The sequence below is a fragment of the Capsicum annuum genome, chromosome 11 (genome assembly GCF_002878395.1).
Source record: "Capsicum annuum cultivar UCD-10X-F1 chromosome 11, UCD10Xv1.1, whole genome shotgun sequence".
Lineage (NCBI taxonomy): Eukaryota > Viridiplantae > Streptophyta > Magnoliopsida > Solanales > Solanaceae > Capsicum > Capsicum annuum.
The window spans coordinates 79,359,417-79,378,963 of record NC_061121.1 but is presented as its reverse complement, the minus strand read 5'-3'; the positions used below and the strand labels follow the sequence as shown (position 1 = coordinate 79,378,963).

The following is a 19,547-nucleotide window of genomic DNA, read 5'->3' as shown; positions in this document are numbered from 1 at the left end:
TGATACCATCAAAATCAAGTGCACGTTTGCATTAATAAATTTCTCATTCCATAGGAATAAAATATAACCGTGCCTTAAGCCTATCAGATTCTGATAGCTTATAACTGCTTTCATGATATTACTATTTCAGGAGCACATCAAGGCATACATATTTTTCAAAAGATATCATATATTACTACTACATTCACTTCATGGAATGAAGCATATTTAATGGACAAATTTCATGACTTTTTATTAAATACATATTATTTTTGTCTTAGCCATCATAATATCATTAATATGAAGAATTGAGATTCAAACTCAACTTCTTATTCATATAAAGGTGTCTTAGGCATAACTCAGTGAGAATTGAACCCAACATCTTATCATCATAGTGCATTGGAACTTTAAACCCAATGTCTTACCCTCTTAATGAGATGAGACTTAAATTCATCATCATATCTTTTACAAATATTGTTCTTTATGAACAAATTTAAAACATAAGTAATTTCAAATCAATTATTTTTTTTCTCAAATCCAACAATAATTATATCATTAGTAGTAAAATACAAATAACATAAGGAATTACTAATCTTGAAATTACCTTTAGATTTATAATCTCACCTTGTTTGGTAGAGTCTTATGCTGATAACATGATATAAAATAATAATAAAGAATAAAGAAGAAGAGTGGAGAGAGAAGAGAGAGTAATAATTATTTCTCTTGAGAGTTTCTTGATGGCGTCTCTTACAATGAAGGGAAAACCCTTTTATTTATAGGGAAAAACTAATCTTGGAGTTTCTAATTTTTTTATATACAGACATTCACTATATATATATATGATATTTCCATAAATAGTCATTCATTGTATATATACGATAAAGTAGACATTCGCTATATATGGTAAAGTAGACATTCACTGTATATATGATAATATATTTATAACAGAAAACTTTAATTAGTTCTTAAAAAGGATAATAATTTAATTAATTTTTTGATTCATTTATTTTAAGAATAATTTTAAAATATTATAATTTTTTTTTTTATATTTTTTAAAATTTATATCCAATCAAACTATATTACCTAATTATAGTTGAAATGGAGTGAAAAATAAAGAAAAACTTATTTAGTTCTTAACGAGGATAATAATTTAATTAATTTTCTTTGTTTTATCAGTCCTAATTTCTTATGTAAGGATACTTGGTTGAAAAGCAAATCACCTGTGATGAACCCCAAAAGGATCAAATTGTTATTTTTCCGAAAGCAGTAAATATGCAGTTGTATTATTTTTTGTTTTAAGACAAGCAAAAACTAGAAAGCTGTCTTATTCAAAGACGACCCTTTCGAAAAAGAGAATTTTTCCTGGATATGTGTTAAAAGGCTTGAAAAAGGGGCGGAAGGGATGCAAACTCAAAAGGAGTTGTTGATTTCTTGGTAATCTTTTGTTATTCTTTTCTTTTTAAATTTATTTCTGTATCTTTTCCACAATAACAAGACCAAACATCCTGGGGTTTTCAGTTTTTTTGTTGTTAGAAAGAAGACATCCTCTTGTCATTTTTTTTGCTTGTCCAAGAAAACATACAGCTATTTTCTTGATTAAAAGTAGTGGTAAAGGCACCAACTTTCTCAAATACATAACCCCAAGAAAAAGGGGGATGGAGATGATCAATTATCAGGTTGGAAGTAGTTCTTATCAGGATTCTTTGAAAGTTCTGGAGGCTGATATTCAGTATGCAAATACTTTGTAAGTTTCTCCTTAACCTAATCTTTACTTTTTCAATGACTTGATTTTGCTTTTCTGGGTTAATTCCTCCCCCCCCCCCCCCCCCACCCCAAAAAAGAAAAAAGGTAGCTGCTATGCGCAGAGTCCGGGAAAGGGCCGGACCACAAGAGTCTATTATATACAGGTCGCGTGGCAGCAACTTTATGATACTCCAGGGCTCCCCTTCTCTGGTATTATTTACTAGTGGATCGTTGTATACTGATATGCTTTTAGTTTAGATAGTTGTATAATTAATGGTTTTTATTATCTTTTCTGGATATTGATGCTTTAATGTGGCTTTCTACCAATAATTTGCCTGATTTTGTGTGTTGGTCTGTGCGAGCCTGTTTTAGCTTCACAAGTGGTTTAGCTTATTGTTGATATCAATTTCATTACTTTCTTTCTTTTTTTGGAATAAGAAGCTTGATTTCTTATTTATATGGTTTTGTAAAAAAAAAAAAAAAAACAACAACAACAAACCCAGTGTATTCCCACCTAGTGGGGTCGGGGGTAAGATGTACGCAGTCCATACCTCTACCTCTGAAGAAGTAGAAAGGCTGTTTCCGATAGACCCCCGGCTCAAGACACGAGATACCACATAACACATAGTAAAGCACAGCACAAGATTACATAACATAAATACGACACCCATAAGTAATATAAAACAGAGGAAAGCACACAGATTTATAATAAAACATGGAACACGGACTCCTAACAAGAAAAAACCCCCACCAAGTAATTCCCTACACTAGCGACTCAAATTGGCCCTAGTCCTCTGCCCTAATTCGCGTCCTCCAGACCTTCCTATCTAGGGTCATGTCCTCGGTGAGCTGTAACTGCTCCATGTCCCGCCTAATCACCTCACCCCAGTACTTCTTCTACCTACCCCTACCCCGCCTAAAACCATCCAACGCTAGCCTCTCACACCTACGGACCGGGGCATCCATGCCCCTCCTCTTCACGTGTCCGAACCACCTCAATCGGGCTTCCCGTATCTTGCACTCCACTGGAGTCACACCAACCTTCTCCCGGATGGTCTCATTCCGAACTCTATCCCCTCTAGTCAGCCCACACATCCAGCGCAACATCCGTATTTCTGCCACCCTCATCTTTTGGATGTGCGAGTTCTTAACTGGCCAACACTCCGCTCCATACAACATGGCCGGACGGACTACCGCCCTGTAGAATTTGCCTTTAAGCTTGGGCGGCACCTTCTTATCACACAGCACCCCCGACGCGAGCTTCCACTTCATCCATCCCGCCCCAATACGGTGCGAGACATCCTCGTCAATCTCACCGTTACTCTGGATCACGGACCCGAGATACTTGAAACTCTCCCTCTTACCTACCTCCTGTGAGTCCAGCTTCACTACTACCTCATTCTCCCGCCTCACGTCATTAAACTTGCATTCCACATACTCTGTCTTGCTTCTGCTCACCCTGAACCCTTTAGACTCAAGGGTTTGCCTCCACACCTTTAATTTGTCACTCACACCCCGTCGAGTCTCATCTATCAGAACTACATCATCTGCAAAAAGCATACACCACGGCACCTCCCCTTGAATACGCCGCGTCAACACATCCATCACCAATGCAAACAAAAAGGGACTAAGAGTAGATCCCTGATGCAACCCTGTCCGGACAGTGAAATGCTCTGAGTCTCCTCCCGCCGTCCTCACCTTAGTTTTCGCTCCATCATACATATCCTTGATTGCTCTGATATATGCCAGCGGTACTCCACTCACCTCCAAGCATCTCCAAAGCACCTCCCTGGGGACTTTGTCGTAGGCCTTCTCCAGGTCGATAAACACCATGTGCAGGTCCTTCTTCCTCTCCCTATACTGTTCCACCAACCTCCGTACCAGGTGAATTGCCTCCGTCGTCGAGCGGCCAGGCATAAATCCAAACTGGTTTTCTGAAATAGACACTATCCGTCTCAGCCTCACCTCGACCACTCTCTCCCAGATCTTCATAGAGTGGCTCAATAACTTAATCCCCCTATAGTTATTGCAATTCTGGATGTCCCCCTTATTCTTATAGAGAGGTATCATGGTGCTCCACCTCCAAGCCTCGGGCATCTTTGCCGTCTTGAAGATTTCATTAAACAATCCAGTCAACCACCTAACACCAGCCTCTCCAACAAACTTCCAAAACTCCACCGGTATCTCATTCGGCCCCGTCGCCCTACCCCCTCGCATTCTGCGAACAGCCTGTCTAACCTCTTCTACCTTAAAACGTCTACAATAGCTAAAATCCCGACACTCCTCAGAGTGCTCCAGTTCCCCTAACACAATAGCTCTATCCCCTTCGTCATTCAAGAGCCTATGAAAGTACGACTGCCATCTATTCTTAATGTGGCCGTCCTCCACCAACACTCTACCGTCCTCCCCCTTAATGCACCTCACCTGATCGAGGTCACGACCCTTCCTCTCCCTAGCCTTAGCGAGTCTAAACAACTTTTTCTCCCCTCCCTTCCCCTGTAACCGTGCATACAAGCTCTCAAAGGCGGCCGTCTTAGCTGCCGTGACTGCTGACTTAGCCTCCTTCCTCGCTAGCTTGTACTCTTTCCTGTTTACCCGCTTCTCCTCTTCGTCCTTACTCTCCACCAACTTAGCATACGCCCCTTTCTTGGTCCCCACTTTCTTCTCCACCTCTTCATTCCACCACCAATCCCCCTGATGGTGCCCGGCCCGGCCCCTAGAAACCCCCAACACCTCACTTGCATTCTCCCTGATGCACCTAGCCGCCCTATCCCACATACTATCCACGTCTCCCCTACCCTCCCACACCCCCATTCCCGCCAACTTCTCCCCTATCTCCCACGCATTCACTGGCGTCAGGCCGCCCCACTTAATTCTAGGTCTACACTCCCTACTCCTCCTCTTTCTATTCTTCTTTGTACCCAAATTCATAACCAAGAGCCTATGCTGGGTCGAAAGATTCTCACTCGGGATGACCTTACAGTCCTTACACCACGCCCTATCCCCTTTCCTAAGCAACAAAAAGTCAATCTGGGTCCTGGCTATCGCGCTTCGAAAGGTGATCAGGTGCTCGTCCTTCTTCGGGAAGCCCGAGTTCACCACCACCAGCCCAAAGGACCTTGCAAACTCCAATAGGGTAGCCCCCTCTTCATTTCTTTCCCCAAAACCAAAACCACCATGCACATCACCAAAGCCTCCCGGTAGCGCCCCGATGTGCCCGTTGAAATCTCCTGCTACAACAATCTTCTCCGAGCTAGGCACGCCTCTCACCACCTCCTCCAAAGCCTCCCAAAACCGCATCTTCTCCTCCCCCCCCGATCCCACTTGCGGCGCATAGGCACTACACACGTTCAGGGTAAACCCCCGAATGACCAACTTAATAGTCATCAACCTATCGTTGATCCTCTTCACCTCTACTACCTGACCTCTAAGCTCTTCATCTACTAAGATGCCAACTCCATTCCTACGCCTCTCGCTCCCAGAGTACCACAGCTTGTAACCATCCACATCCCTAGCCTTAGACCCTACCCACTTGGTCTCCTGAACACACGCAATGTTGATCCTCCTCTTCCTAAGGGTCTTCACAAGCTCTATGGACTTACCCTGAAGGGTCCCTATATTCCACGACCCAACCCTCAGCCTACCGTCACTACCCGCACTCCCTCCACTACCCCCCCGCGGCCAAACCTTGGCCTCCCTCCCACTCCCGCCCTTTCCTCATCCCCCGCCCCCACCACGGCCCCACGCCCCAACCCCTTCGGACATGACCCTATCCACCCATTACCGCCCACAGCCACAGCTACACGAAAGTATACGAGAATATAAAGATAATATAAAGATATAAAGACATAAACGATGGTAATAGCAAAGCAGCAGCAAGTAATAAGTAATAGCAAGTAACAAGTAATACAAGGCTCACACAAATTCAAAGAACTACTCCAGCAACCAAACTATACTTAATTACTAGTATAATACGAAGCATGAAAGAATGCAGAATGAAGAATGAAATAACAAAGGTTAGAAGTCACCGGGTTTCGCTTGTAGACCGAGCCGGCAACCAAGCCCCGCGTCGACCTGCTGCCGGGGGATTTCGCTGCCGAGATGGATCTGCGGCTGCTGGCGACCGAGCGGCGGGTGCAGACGGAGTTGCGGCTGAAGACCGAGCTTCGGCTGTTGGGCTGTTGTACCGGCGCCGGAGGCGGGAGGATGGGGGGGGGGGGGGGGGGGTATGGACAGAGAAGGGTGGGGGGGTGACCAGCGGGGGGGAGGGGGGGAACCGGCGGTCGGCGACGGGGGTCGGCGCCGTTGACCCGTGCTCGGGGCCGGAGGTCGGATCGAGTCGGCGCCGGCGCCGGGGCCGGGGACCGAGGCGAGAGGGAGAGGGGGTAGGGAGAGAGAGAAAGCCGTTCGGCCGGCGACAGCGGTCGACGCCGGGGACCGGTGGTCGGGTCGGCGCCGACGGTCGGCGACGGCGCCGAAGGCCGTGGACCGGGGCGAGGCGAGAGAGAGAGAGAGGGTAGGGAGAGAGTGAGAGAGCCGTTAGAGTGAGAGAGCCGTTCTGACTAGCAAGCAAAAAAAAAAAAAAAGAAAAAGAAAAAAAGACTTGATGATTGTTAGTCTTCACTTTCCCTTTGCTTTTTGATCATATTTTGATGTTGTAATCCCTGATGGTAATTGGGATTTACAGTGTACCAGTCTCCTGTTTTTCTCCAGCATGTTCATGTTTGCAACTTGTAGCATTTGAAGTACTCTTAGTATCAATCCGTCGTGCAATTTTTCCTTTTTTTGTCTTTTGTTTTTTGCTCGTTGGAGTTGATGATTCATGTGGTTAATTAACTAATATGCTGGATTGCAGGGCTGCTGCAATTCCGAGAGACAAGGGTGGAGCACGTCTTCAAATGAAACTGGCCTACAATGGATTGGCTCCTGTTTTTCTGTTTTTGCTGCGATGGATAGATAGTTCCTGCATATGTGTGCTTCCTGGATATCTGAATTTCTTTCATGTCCTCATTTACAAGGTATGATCCCTAACTTTTCTGTTGAGTCTGAGTTTTTTTGTCGTAATGCCGTAACCTTTTATCTTTCCTTCTTTTCGGATCAAATCGTAATCCTATTCATGTATGGGCTATGCATTCGAAGAGTCAATTTGTGTGTTCCCATGTATAAGTCAAAGGCCACTTGCCAAAAAGGAATCATGAAACTCCACTTAGCTTTCTGAATTTATAAAATATCCAGTGTTTTTCTTTCCCCACTTTATTAGTGACAATGACAATTATAGTTGCACAATCTAGTCTTCTGTCACTCTTTACCTACTTTGCCATTTATATAACAATCTCTCTCCCTTGGCAGGTGCATATGGATGGGAGACCAAGAATATCTAGGCATGGAAGAAGAGCAACAATTAACGACTTTTATGGTTAGTCGTGCATTCTCTTATTATGCACTAAGCTTTTTATCTGTTTTAGGATAGGTTTCTTACGTTGATTGTGCTTAACCAATTACCCTTAATAATGACAAAATTACAGGCGTTATACTTCCATCACTACAGCAGCTACATTCTAACTTGGTGGAGCTGGACGATAGTAAAGTTGTAAATCATGGCATAGAAAGTTCTCAGGAGAAATTGAAAGGAGGCGCTAAATTTTCCAACTTTGAAGCTGAGAGAGAAGATGAATGTGGAATATGCTTGGAGCCTTGTAACAAAATGGTTTTACCAAATTGCTGCCATGCAATGTGCATTAATTGCTATCGTGACTGGTAAAATACCTACATTTTCTTAGAAATAATAAGATCATATCTACATTCTCTCTATTCATGTCTTTCATTATTTTGAGAACTTGGCTGAGAACAATATTGCTGTCTCAAACTTCAGGAATACAAGATCAGAGTCCTGCCCCTATTGCCGTGGTAATTTGAAGCGAGTTAAGTCAAGAGACTTGTGGGTCCTCACTTGCAATGATGAAGTTGTTGATCCTGAAACTGTTTCAAAGCAGGATTTATTGCATTTCTATCTGTATGTTAACAGCCTGCCTAAGGATTCTTCTGATGCGTTGTTCTTGATGTATTATGAATACCTTATATGACATATAACATTTGAGATAATTAGTGTACAGATAGAGAAAGAAAACCTTCAAATGTACATAATTCTGATGGGCGCAAATTCTCCTAGTTTCACGGAGAAATAACCAGCTCCATGATTGTCTTTGTGGTGGCAATGTTGGTTTTTTAGCTTTGAAATTAGAGAAATAACAGAGAAAGAGTTGGAGAGAAAAATAAGTACGGCAATAGTATTGTCAAAGGAAATTATTTTATTAATAACTCAAAACATATATTTATAGCTAAATTTTTATCTATACTTCAATTTAAATTGGGATAACTAATTCCTATTCAAATTATGAAGGGACAACTAATTCCTAAGTCACATAGGACTCTAATAATTAAAAACTACTTAAAATATCTATTCCTACTTTACTTCATTTCTGAGATATATTTTCAACACTCCTCCTTGGATCAGAAATTGTCTCGGCTTCTACTGAATTTAACCTCTTGAATAAATTTGTCAATTCGTCTTTGTTCTTGCATGACATATGTGCATCTTCTGTTGGATTAAATAAGAAACTTTTGCCTCTCATATCAATTTGTAAAATCTCAACATTAGTGGAATCAAAGATTCGACAATAGTTATCTCCAATCAATAGTTTAAATCCTTCTTTCATTAGTTGACCAACACTTACCAAACTTTTATCAATATCGGGCACGTAAAAGACATTTGAAATTTTTTTTGTACCTGAAATTGTTTTGATTGCAACATTCTCTTTTCCTTCTGCAGGAATATAGTCACCATTTCCAATTCTGATTTTCTTATTTTCCAAAGGCAAAAACTCTTTAAAAAGAGTTTTGTCATATGTCATGTGGTTTGTACAACCACTATCAATCATCCAAAAATCAAATCTCTTGATTAAAGAATATGTTGCCACAAATAAGTGATCTCCTTCTTCTTCTTTGGTGACTTGGGCATCTGCTTCATATTTTTGAGATTTGTTCTTGCAAATCACGGCTTCATGGCCAAATTGATTACAAATCTTGCATTGTGCATCTGGTCTCTTCCAACATTTAAATGGAAGATGACCTATTTTGCCATAGTGCTGGCAAGGTGGGTAATTTTTTCTTGAATTATTACCCTTGCTTTGAGTCTTGTGGTTGACTGCCAAAGTTCCTTCAACCATATCATCCTGCCTCATAAGTCTCCTTTGCTCTTGCGCCTGCTACGTATTTAACAATTCTGCCAAGGTAATCTTGGACAGGTTTTTTTGTATTTTTCAAGGTAGTTATTGATACTTCGTATCCTTCAGGCACACTAACAAGAATTTTTTCAACAATTCTTGAATCTTTAAATTTTGTGCCAAACAATCTTACCTTGTTAACAATGCTTAGAAGTCGGTCTGAGTACTCTTTGATGGTCTTAGATTCCTTCATCTTTTGCAATTCGAATTCCCTTATTAGATTCAATTCCTTCATGTCTCGTATTCTTTCATCTCCGGTCTATTCTTCCTTCAGGTAATCCCAATTTTTTTTTTGGTGATTTAAGGGCCATAATTCTCATGAAAATTATTGGAGACAGACTAGCAAACAAAGTTGCTTTTGCCCTTGATTTTCTGATTAGCAAACAAAGTTGCTTTTGCCTTTGATTTTTTGATTTTCTTTTTCTTTTGGCTTTTGATTTGGGCTACCATGGGATTATCGGGCAGCGGAACAACATCATAATCCTCCTCCACGGCCTCCCAAAGATCTAAAACCTCAAGATAAGTCTCCATTCTTACTGCCCAAAGTTGGTAATTCTCACCATCAAAGATAGGAGGAGCTATTTGGGAAAAGTTGTTTTCAGAATTCATCTCTCATAGATCCCTCAAGAAATTGGCTCTTGATACCAATTGTTGGTTTTTGACTTTGAAATTAAAGAAATAACAGAGAAAGAGTTGGAGAGAAGAAAATACTGCAATAGTGTTGTCAAAGGAAATTATTTTATTAATAACTCAAAACATATATTTATAGCTAAATTTCTAACTACACTCCAATTTAAATTGGAATAACTAATTCCTATTCAAATAATAAAGGGACAACTAATTCCTAAGTCACATAGGACTCTAATAACTAAAAACTACTAAAAATATCTATTCCTACTTTACTTTATTTCTGAAACATATTTTCAACAGGCAATCATGCCAGCTTCATGATCAATATCAGATTTTTATTTTTGAAATAATGTCCCAAAGCTCCTATTTAGAATTTTGCATCAATTACATATAATATATCACATTGATAGTGCATAGCCTTTGCTTTTGATGAATTACAATCTATGCATTCTTTTATTTTGCTAGAACTTTATAAGGACGTGCTATATTTTAGCAGTATAGTGAAAACAACATCACGATGAAGGTGGAAATGAAAGGAAGACAAAATTTTAGAGAGATGATGAATTGACACAAGGAGATTAGAGGATGAATTCCCTACTCTTAAGCCCCTAGTTTGTACTTTTGTCAACTCTGAATGGAAGCTATAGTTTTGATGAGAAAAACATCATTTGTTTTTTTGGTGAAGTACAAATATATACAAGACCTGTGATTTTGGTGTAGGAGCAGTTAGCTGGAGTGTCCAGCCTATTTACAGGTGAAACCACTAAAAGCTGTTGAAAGTCTCAATAAAGGAAGAGTATCCTTCCAGTTCTCATTAAATTACTACATATATAAACTCATGTATGAAAATACACGTGCACTAACAGTGCAGCTTGGCGTAAATATTTATTGTACTCCACAAAGTTTATCTATTTATTAGTGATAGAAGAGGTAATCTGCCTACTCTAAAGTTTCTCATTCTTACGAGGGAAGAAACATTCCTATTATTATCTCGCTCTCATGATTGGCCTTTCCGGAGCGGTATTATTTACTAGGTTGCATTGAGTCCAATCTACATGCCACTCTTCCTTTTGACCAGCTCGCTGAAAGATGGTTGACAGAAGCCTTGATTGAGGAAAAGATCAGTGACTTTCCGATTCATCGCTTCTGTAAGATGGATACCATCCCAGCTGATATATTTGCTTGGATCATTACATTTAACGGTGCCAGGTGAGCCACACAACGAATTCAGGTTGAAGTTCAATGGTCCTCCTGCAGCTCCACAACAAGGTTTGAAATCTTCCTCAAATTGGTACTTTTTATGGTTCATCTTAATTGTTAGATATGCATTCCAGAAGTCAGCATATAAAATCTGACAATTAGGATACAATTTACGGAATCTTTCCAATCTCCTTTGCAGGATCTGGTTGTGGATCATTACTGCTGTGTTGACAGCTGCTGCACATCCCATATGATCAAGAGCAGCTTTCACTGGACATAATGAGATATGTAGTGGAAGGCATCCTATTGGTGGTAAGCCTTGAACTACGATATACTTTGCTCCGCTTCCCAGCGCTGCCTATACATATACCACCGATTACTTAGCATTGCTGTTATGTCAAATACCTGCGATACTAATAGTCCATTTGGACAAATTTCTAGGATATTACGAGTGCTTCTTCTTCAAAAAACAAGAAAGCTTATTTTGGAACGTTAAGGTGTTTGGACTTTTTGGCCAAAATCCTGAGAAATTTAAGTGCTTTTGACTAGAAGTAGAAACAGTTTTTTCTTTTGTGAAGGAAAAGCCTGGAAAAGTAGCTTCTTAGTAAGAGTAGAAGCACAAGTTTTTATTTTTTTTTTCGACAAAACTATCTTTACCAAAAAATGTGTCAACTTATCCTCACAGTGTGAACATTAACTTAGCTCATGCATTTTCAATGATACATATATATGTCCAAAGTCTCGTAAACTTGTTCCTCTCTTTTTTATTTTAGTTTTTACATTTTAATTAAATGAAGTTGAAAATTTTAATTAAGGTCTCTCATATAAATATTGCAAAACAGTTGAAATTTTTTAAAAGATAACACATTGTTGCTATAAATACTAAGAGAAGTGCATTTCAGATGATTCGACAAACACAAACTGCTACCATCCACAACGACAACATATTCACTATATTCCCACAAAGTGGGGTCTGGGGAGGGTAAAGTGTACGCAGTTCGTACCACTACCTCAGAGGTGAGGTAGAGAAACAGCTGATAGACCCCCGGCTTTTCCTTAAACTTCATTTGACACAAATACTTATCAACATAAGCAAATCTGGAAGCTTGACAAAAGGGGTTTTACTACTAATTGTCATAAATTGTAGTATGTCAAAGCTTTTATGGAGACAATTAAATTACTTTTCATGTACATACCTCGATTAGTCTGCTAACTTGAAGGACGGACTGCTGTGTGAGCCAATGTGTGGATAGAGAGGACCCTTGTATACGAGCATAGTCACTAACACCAACAGAGCCTATCCAAAAGAGTGCATTCTCCAATTCAGCCTTGCAATTATTACGTCCCATCTGTTGCTTCAACGTATTGAACCAATCAATCTGAGTTTGAAAGGTCAAGGGTATTCCTTTCCAGAATAGGTTAGTAATTTTCTTAGTTGAAAAATCCTCTTTGGGGAGAATTGTTGATCCGGCTATTGCAAAATTGGCCCCATTTGTGAAATTTGCGGAGCTACTCTGAAAGGGTGGCAAATGTGGTAGCTTAAAAGCATCACATAGAAAATCTACCACCAAATGTCCATCACATAAACCATTGTTTGATTTTTCTGAAGTGCTCGATGAGTGAGCGAAATTTTCATTCAATCCACCCACTAAATTAGCATTTCCTGCATCAGTATAGGAGTCTCCAAAAGCATACACCTTGTTGAAGCATCCTATAAAGTTATTATGCCTGGTTGAAGTGCCGTGGCTACTGTTATTAGCACGGGAAGAGTTGCCTTTTACAAAAGTAAAGTAAGAGCAAGTCAGTAAAAGAAAATCTTTGAGGCGTGAAAGCAACTTCCTTTAAGATATATTGTCCGTAGACTATTTGGGGATATACAGACAAGTCCGCTCGTGATACAACAAAGCCTACAAGTAAACTTAGCCACTATTCAGAGGAGTCATGTATTTAAAGGGTCAAGGCTATTCAGAATAGTCATATGTTCTTTCAAAATTATGACCTGGATTTGAATTTAATTAAAGCTCAAACATTAAATGAAATGAAAAAACCTGGATTTGAATTTAATTAAAGCTCAAACATTAAATGAAGTGAAAAAACTATTTTTTAGGATGTGTTTGGCGTGATGGAAGTCTTTTCTGAAAAAGAAATGACGAAAATATTTTCGTGGGAAACGTTTTCTTTAAAATATTCTGTTATACCAAACACCCTCTATATATAAAGCCTTTCAAATTCATATTTATTTGCCTTTTGATGCAGGTCAATCTCACATCATATATATTGCATTCTATCTAATGTAATCAGGGGAAGATATACCAGGATTGGCGGGAACTTCTGGGTTGTCGTTCTGAACAGGCAAAGAATTACCAGGCTTGGTGGGAATTTCATTACTGCTGTTATGAGCAGGGAAAGAATTACCCTGTTTGGTGGGAACTTCCTGGCTGTTGTCATGTACAGGGGAAGAGTTACCCGGCTTGGTGGGAACTTCCTGGCTGTTGTTATGTGCAGGGGAAGAATTGCCAGGCTTGGTGGGAATTTCTTGGCTGTTGTTATGAGCAGGGGAAGAATGACGAGGCTTGGTGGGAATCTCTCGGCCATTGTTCTGAGCCGGGGAAGAATGACCAGGCTTGGTGGGAATGTCTTTGCTGCTATTGTGAGCTTGGGAAGAATGACCAGGCTTGGTGGGAATTTCTTGGCTGTTGTGAGCCGGGGAAAAATGAACAGGCTTGGTGGGAATTTCTTGGCTCTTGTTGTGAGCCGGGGGAGAATGACCAGGCTTGGTGGGGATATTTTCATGACTATTGTTATGAGCAGAGCAACAAGAACAATCACAATGGAGAGTTTCATGTTCCTTGTAATGAGCATATGAAAATGAGAAAAATAGGCAGAAACAGAAAAAGAGGGTAAGAGGAAAATGTGGTATGAACATTTTGGACATAGTTTATTTTTTTGGTGCTAAGTTTGTGTTATTATTTCTTTTTATTTTTTGGGTACTTTTTGATACTTTGTGTTATTCAAAAGAGGTCTGCTAATTGTTAGATGTATTTCAAGAAAGCTATTTATATATAATATCCAGTTTTAATCTGTTGGAGATTAAGAGGAGAATTTTGTAGAGAGGCACCTTTGTTTTAGGGAATAACCGGTATTCATTCTTTGAGGCACTAGAGACCAACGGCCCACAACAAAATTTTTTTCTGGGGATGCAATAAACCTGAGTTGAACTAGGATTTGAGCCACAATATTTATTATCACCACTTTTCTCGACCACAAGTAGGTGTATAATTGAAAGATAAAAGAGTAACAACTTCAGAAATGTACTTTTTATAGTGAAATAGATAAATGAGGCAATTTTTTATTAGTATATTGTTGGCCGAAATCGTGGCATGTGTTATAAAATGAATATTTGTGATGGATGTCAAGGAATTAAGTCACTTCCATCCATCTTCTCCGTGATGGTGTGTAATTAATTCTTCATTACTCCACACATTATTATGGGTATAACTCTCATATCCTTTAATTTCTCTCATAATGTTCTTGTTTAATGTAATATTATGACAAATTCTTTGTATGCCTCTATGAAGATTATAAATAAAGGCATATGATCTCATATTGTACACATAAAATATACTTGAAAGACTTGTATACTTATACTTGAAAGAATGAAATGCTCCCATCTCTTGTCTTCTTATTTTCTTATCTAGTTATTCTTTCATAGTGCTACTCTTTTAGATTAATTTTTGTTAGCCCATATGTTATTGGGCCTTTAGTTTATGGACCTTTAGGTTATTGGCTATGTATATATAGCCTACTTTTGTTTTAGTTAGTTTTATGCTTTTCAGATTATATTGTAAACCTTAGCCTTTCTTTCTTTCAATAAAGTTCTATTAACAATTTTTACACGTTATCAGTACGAAGCTCAACGATTAAAGGTAATGAATTATTTTTCATGTTTCTATAATACTGACATCTTCTTTATTTTATGTCCCAATCCAAGCAGTTCAATCATACGTGTCTCTCGGCCGCCTGAGTATCCACTTTAAGGTCTCGTTTTATGTATTTTCTGGATCATATTTGATCATGCTTGCTGCTTAAATTAGGATGCATAAACAGATATTTTGAAACTAGTGTAATGACATATATAACTAGTAAACTAGTTACAGATTTAGTTATGTGCTTATTATATTATGCAATATGCAATCTGACAAATTATATTGACATGAATGGAAATATGGTAGATCATATTTTTTGTTACTTTTTTTAAAAATTCTTAGTTGATAATGGATTTGAAGTCATCATGAATGAAGAGTCTGTGCTAACTGTATCTTGACATTGTAAGTGATTATTATGTAATAGATTGATTGCCCACCGAAGAAATATATATTAAAAATTTTCATATTTTTCTTAATAGAGTAACAACAGCATTTTTTACAATTTTAAAAATAGGTTTCAAAACAGTATTTTCTTCTCCATAATGTTTGTTCTTCATTTTTCAACTTACTTGTATAATCACAAAGTGATAATATTATTAAATACGCAAGGGTGAGTCTTGTTCCACCTTGAACTATTGTGTCATTGATTTAATATAAGATGGTGAATTTAAGTCCCATCGCATTAAGAGGATAAAACATCGATTTAAGTTTTGGTGCACAATAATAATTTTTGGTTTAAGTCCCACAGAATTATGACCTCACACACCTTTATTGATAAGACATTGGGTTCATGTCTCAAAGCATTTTGATAATATGATGATGGCTAAGGTAATTAATGAAAAGTCATAAAATTTGCTACATTGATATGCTCCATTCTTTGATGTGAATTAGGTAGCATTGCCTAATAAGTCTGAAAATTAAGAAGCCAAGAGGTTTAATATATGTGGCCACGAAGGAAAAAAAAATATATACTAGTCATCATTGTGGTAATTGTAAAAAAAAGAACATTATGGATTCTCAAAATGATCCTCCAAAATATGAAGGTTATTTTTCTCATTAATTTGATAGGCAAAGTATAGGCAAAGTATTGGACACTCGGTTGTAGTATAATCAAATATGATAAATTTTATAAAATTTCCCTCAAAATATAGGAATATAAAGTGCTGGTACACTTAACCTTTTAAGATGATATTGAGATGGGTCATATAAATATGACAAATGAACAATGAATGACAATGAACTTATAAGATTATGAAGCCCAAGTTAGTCTATTTCTTGAAAAGAATATGACTTGTGATAAACATTGTGGATGTTCGACCATTTATGAAAGTGAATGTGTCAAGATATGATAAAATTCATGAACAAAAACGTGCTTATATATGGTTGGATAAACACCAAAACTCACATCTATGAGAGGTTTGAGAGAAATAAAGAATTTTAATTTCGTAGAAAAAAATCATTGGTGCCATAATATGTTTTATCACGATCTACCAAAGGGAAAAAACAAGAAGTGATTCTTGCCTATAAAAATTTTGGTCATGGTCAAAATGAATATTGTGGTGTGGTCGAATGAATTCGCTATTGATCACGTAAATATAATACACCAAAAAGGGCTTTCTCAAATGTTATACAAATAAATTATTAAAAGCAAAAATAAAGCAAAAAAAGAAGAGGTCTTGCATATTTTGACTACAACGATAATAATTTTCTCCCTAGAAGGAGATGGTCACCATACAAATGGTGTTTTAAAATATGAGATAGTACACGAGTATTTGATAGCTTTACGGAGGAATGAGATTTTTTATGATATTGAAATTGTAGTAAGTCTCCAAAAGAAACTTTATAAGTTTCACGGGAATTGAAAAAATTATTATTATATTGAGATTATAAATTATGAAAAGATTTTATATCTTTATATTTGTCACGACCCGACCTCGGACCTGGCCGTGACAGGTATCTCAAGCCCACGAAGGGCCGGAGATCACCCCCTTAACCTTTATCTCAAGAGCACAATAAAAGTAAATAGTAAAAGCCAACCAAACTAGGGATAGATAAATGACACCAAACAAAAATGTAAAGAGTCAAACAAGACATCAACAACATCCCACTTTTGTTTCCAAAAACCTCTAAAATAAAAAATACCAACTAAGTCAGGACATGTCCCCGACTATGATAAAAAATACTTCAAAAGTACTACGACAATAAAAAAAGAACAATGAAATGTTAGGGCCTTCCGAAAGGTGGAGGATCACCACTTCAAAGCTGATCAACAAAAGTACTCAACTACCTAACGCTACACAGGAGCAACAGAAAGGCCCTCAGATCCTACATCATGAAAAGATGTAACGTTCAGTGACAGTCAGTGGGGCGAGCACTGACATGTAACTCAGGGGTAGGAATAAAATAATACAATTACCAAAATCCAGTCATAAACCAATGCACCACATTCATATACATATAATAGGATGTCGGGATAGGGACAAGGGTCATGAACATGAGAGTTTAAAATATTAGCCTGAATTGTATAGCTTGCTCCGTCCTGAAGGCACCCATGGGTTATATAGGTCCAGCTCCCCCTGCTGTAAGAGCCCCAGTGCCTGTTAGCCTTACGAACCGAGGAAAAATTGAGGAAAGGCTAAATATACCAAGGCCATTATCCTCCTAATATATACATGTATATAATGTGTGCATCAAGCACACGACCATATGGACCCCAACGCCGCTAAATATAGTTTTCAGTAATGATCTCTCCGGGATCTACACCTTCACGGTGAGCTACACAATTTTATTTAAGCCTAAATTATAATACTTTGCACATAAACTAACCATTAATCCAGGAGTCATTCATTAAGACATTTACCAACATGGTATCGTCATATCAATATGCTTGCAAGCTAATATAATTATGCTGTACCAATTCGTATAATCAAATTGACTCCCAAGTTTCTTTTAAAATTCAAATCCAAGACCACCAAGGCCATCCAAAACCATATTCATTCATTTATGTTTTAATGCAGTGCAATGGGTTTAAAAGACAAGTTAAACCATACAATTATTCATATTCAAAAATAAGTTTACAAGGTGAGTTGAGGTTAATGCCATTATCAAGCCAAAAATTCCATTAATTTGGGAAAATCTATGCCCTCTATTTCAACCATTTAAACAATGAACCAATTCAGTTCTCATAACCATACGTTAAAGCATGAATAAATAATTTAAAATATGAGGAAAGTAATTCAAGTAAACCCAATTAAAATTCCTCAGCTTAATTTCAAATTCACAATTTAAATCATATGACTATCCAATCAATTTATGCCATAATGTAAAATTACAAGTTAGGGATGAGCAACATGCCTGAAATATAGAATAATTTGAAGAGAATTAGAAGTTTGGAGCCCAGAGTAGTCATTTATTGAAAAAAACTTGAGTTTTTTTGGGTTGGGAGTTAAAGAAGAGAATAGTGGAGTTTGATCTTTGAAAACTGAAGGAAAAGGGTTGATTTTGTGTTTAAAAGCCGTGGAAGGGGTAAAAAGACCAGAAGCCCCTTACCTCAAGTGAAAAAAATTAAAAACTGAACGGACATTTTAACACAGTAGCGTGTCACGCCAATATCACGGAGGCTAGCCCCTGTGCCACTTCTATCGTGGAGCTCCAGTGGTGTGGCGTGCCAGTATCGCGGAGGCACACTACCTCAGAGTTCTAAAGTAGCTCTGAACCCCTTCCAAAATTTTTGAAACTTTTCTAAAACACTCCTTTAGCATTCCTAAACATAATTCAAGTCAAAAATTGACATTATGCACACGGGAGGGTCTAAAATAAAATGATCAAAATTTTATGGGGTCTCACATTATCTCTTCTTTAGGATTATTTGTCCCTGAATGATGAGTTAAGACGTTTTTAGCACGAGAATAGCAAGAGTACATCAAAATCAAATGACAAATTCAAAATGCGACAAGAGAAAAATGAAACTCATAGATTAAGTACTTTTATCCAACCCGAAGAACAAGAACAGATAATTGACTTTCATATCTTCGTTAGCTTCCCATGTAGCCTATTCTATCTTTTGGTTCCTCCAAAGAACCTTCACCAAAGCTGCGTTCTTTGTCCTCAAAATCTATGAACTTGTCTATCCAATATTTCAATTGGGACCTCATCATAAGACAATGACTTCAAGATACCAACATTCTCAACAAGCACTATTAAAAAAGGGTCACCCACACACTTTTTCAGTATATACACATGAAAAAACAGGATGAATTGAATCCAAACTCGCAGGAAATTCCAACTCATAAGCAACATTCCAAATTCTCCTCACAATCTGATACGAACCAACATAACAAGGACTGAGATTCCCCTTGTTTCCAAATCTCATAACTCCTTTCATAGGATCCACCTTCAAGAAACCCAATTACTAACTTCAAACTCCAAAACTCTTTACCTCACATTCGCATAAGACTTTTGGCGACTTTGAGCAGTTTTTAGTCTTTCTCTAATTACTTTCACCTTCTCTATGGCTTGGTGAACCAAGTCAATACCAAACAACCTAGTCTCACCCACTTCAAACCACCCAATAGGAGGCCTATATCTCCTATCATAAAGAGCCTCAAAAAAGCCATTTGGATGCTAGAATAATAACTGTTATTGTAAGTGAACTCAATAAGAGGCAAATAGTTAACCCAACTACCTTTAAAGTAAATCACACAGGCCCTTAGCATATCCTCAAAATTTTGAATAGTCCGTTCCACTTGTCCATCCATTTGAGGATGAAAAGCGGTGCTAAGGTTCA

At 38.2% G+C, this 19,547-nt stretch overlaps 2 protein-coding genes across 2 annotated transcripts; one reads left to right on the top strand and one right to left on the bottom strand.

The window, feature by feature from the left end:
• The first annotated feature begins 1,180 nt into the window (after positions 1-1,180).
• LOC107848552 (E3 ubiquitin-protein ligase AIRP2) lies at positions 1,181-7,937 on the top strand. Its single transcript, XM_016693347.2, has 6 exons — positions 1,181-1,413; positions 1,498-1,723; positions 6,578-6,740; positions 7,072-7,138; positions 7,248-7,479; positions 7,595-7,937. The coding sequence occupies exons 2-6, from the start codon at positions 1,635-1,637 to the stop codon at positions 7,803-7,805; spliced, it is 762 nt and encodes a 253-aa protein (XP_016548833.1). The 5' UTR covers positions 1,181-1,413; positions 1,498-1,634; the 3' UTR covers positions 7,806-7,937.
• Positions 7,938-10,408: 2,471 nt separating this feature from the next.
• LOC107848527 (GDSL esterase/lipase At3g48460) lies at positions 10,409-13,875 on the bottom strand. The gene is made up of 3 exons (XM_016693316.2): positions 13,149-13,875; positions 12,032-12,609; positions 10,409-11,193 (listed from the first exon to the last, which is right to left on the bottom strand). Exons 1-3 carry the CDS (start codon positions 13,768-13,770, stop codon positions 10,687-10,689), a joined length of 1,707 nt encoding a protein of 568 aa, XP_016548802.1. The 5' UTR covers positions 13,771-13,875; the 3' UTR covers positions 10,409-10,686.
• Positions 13,876-19,547: the final 5,672 nt, after the last annotated feature.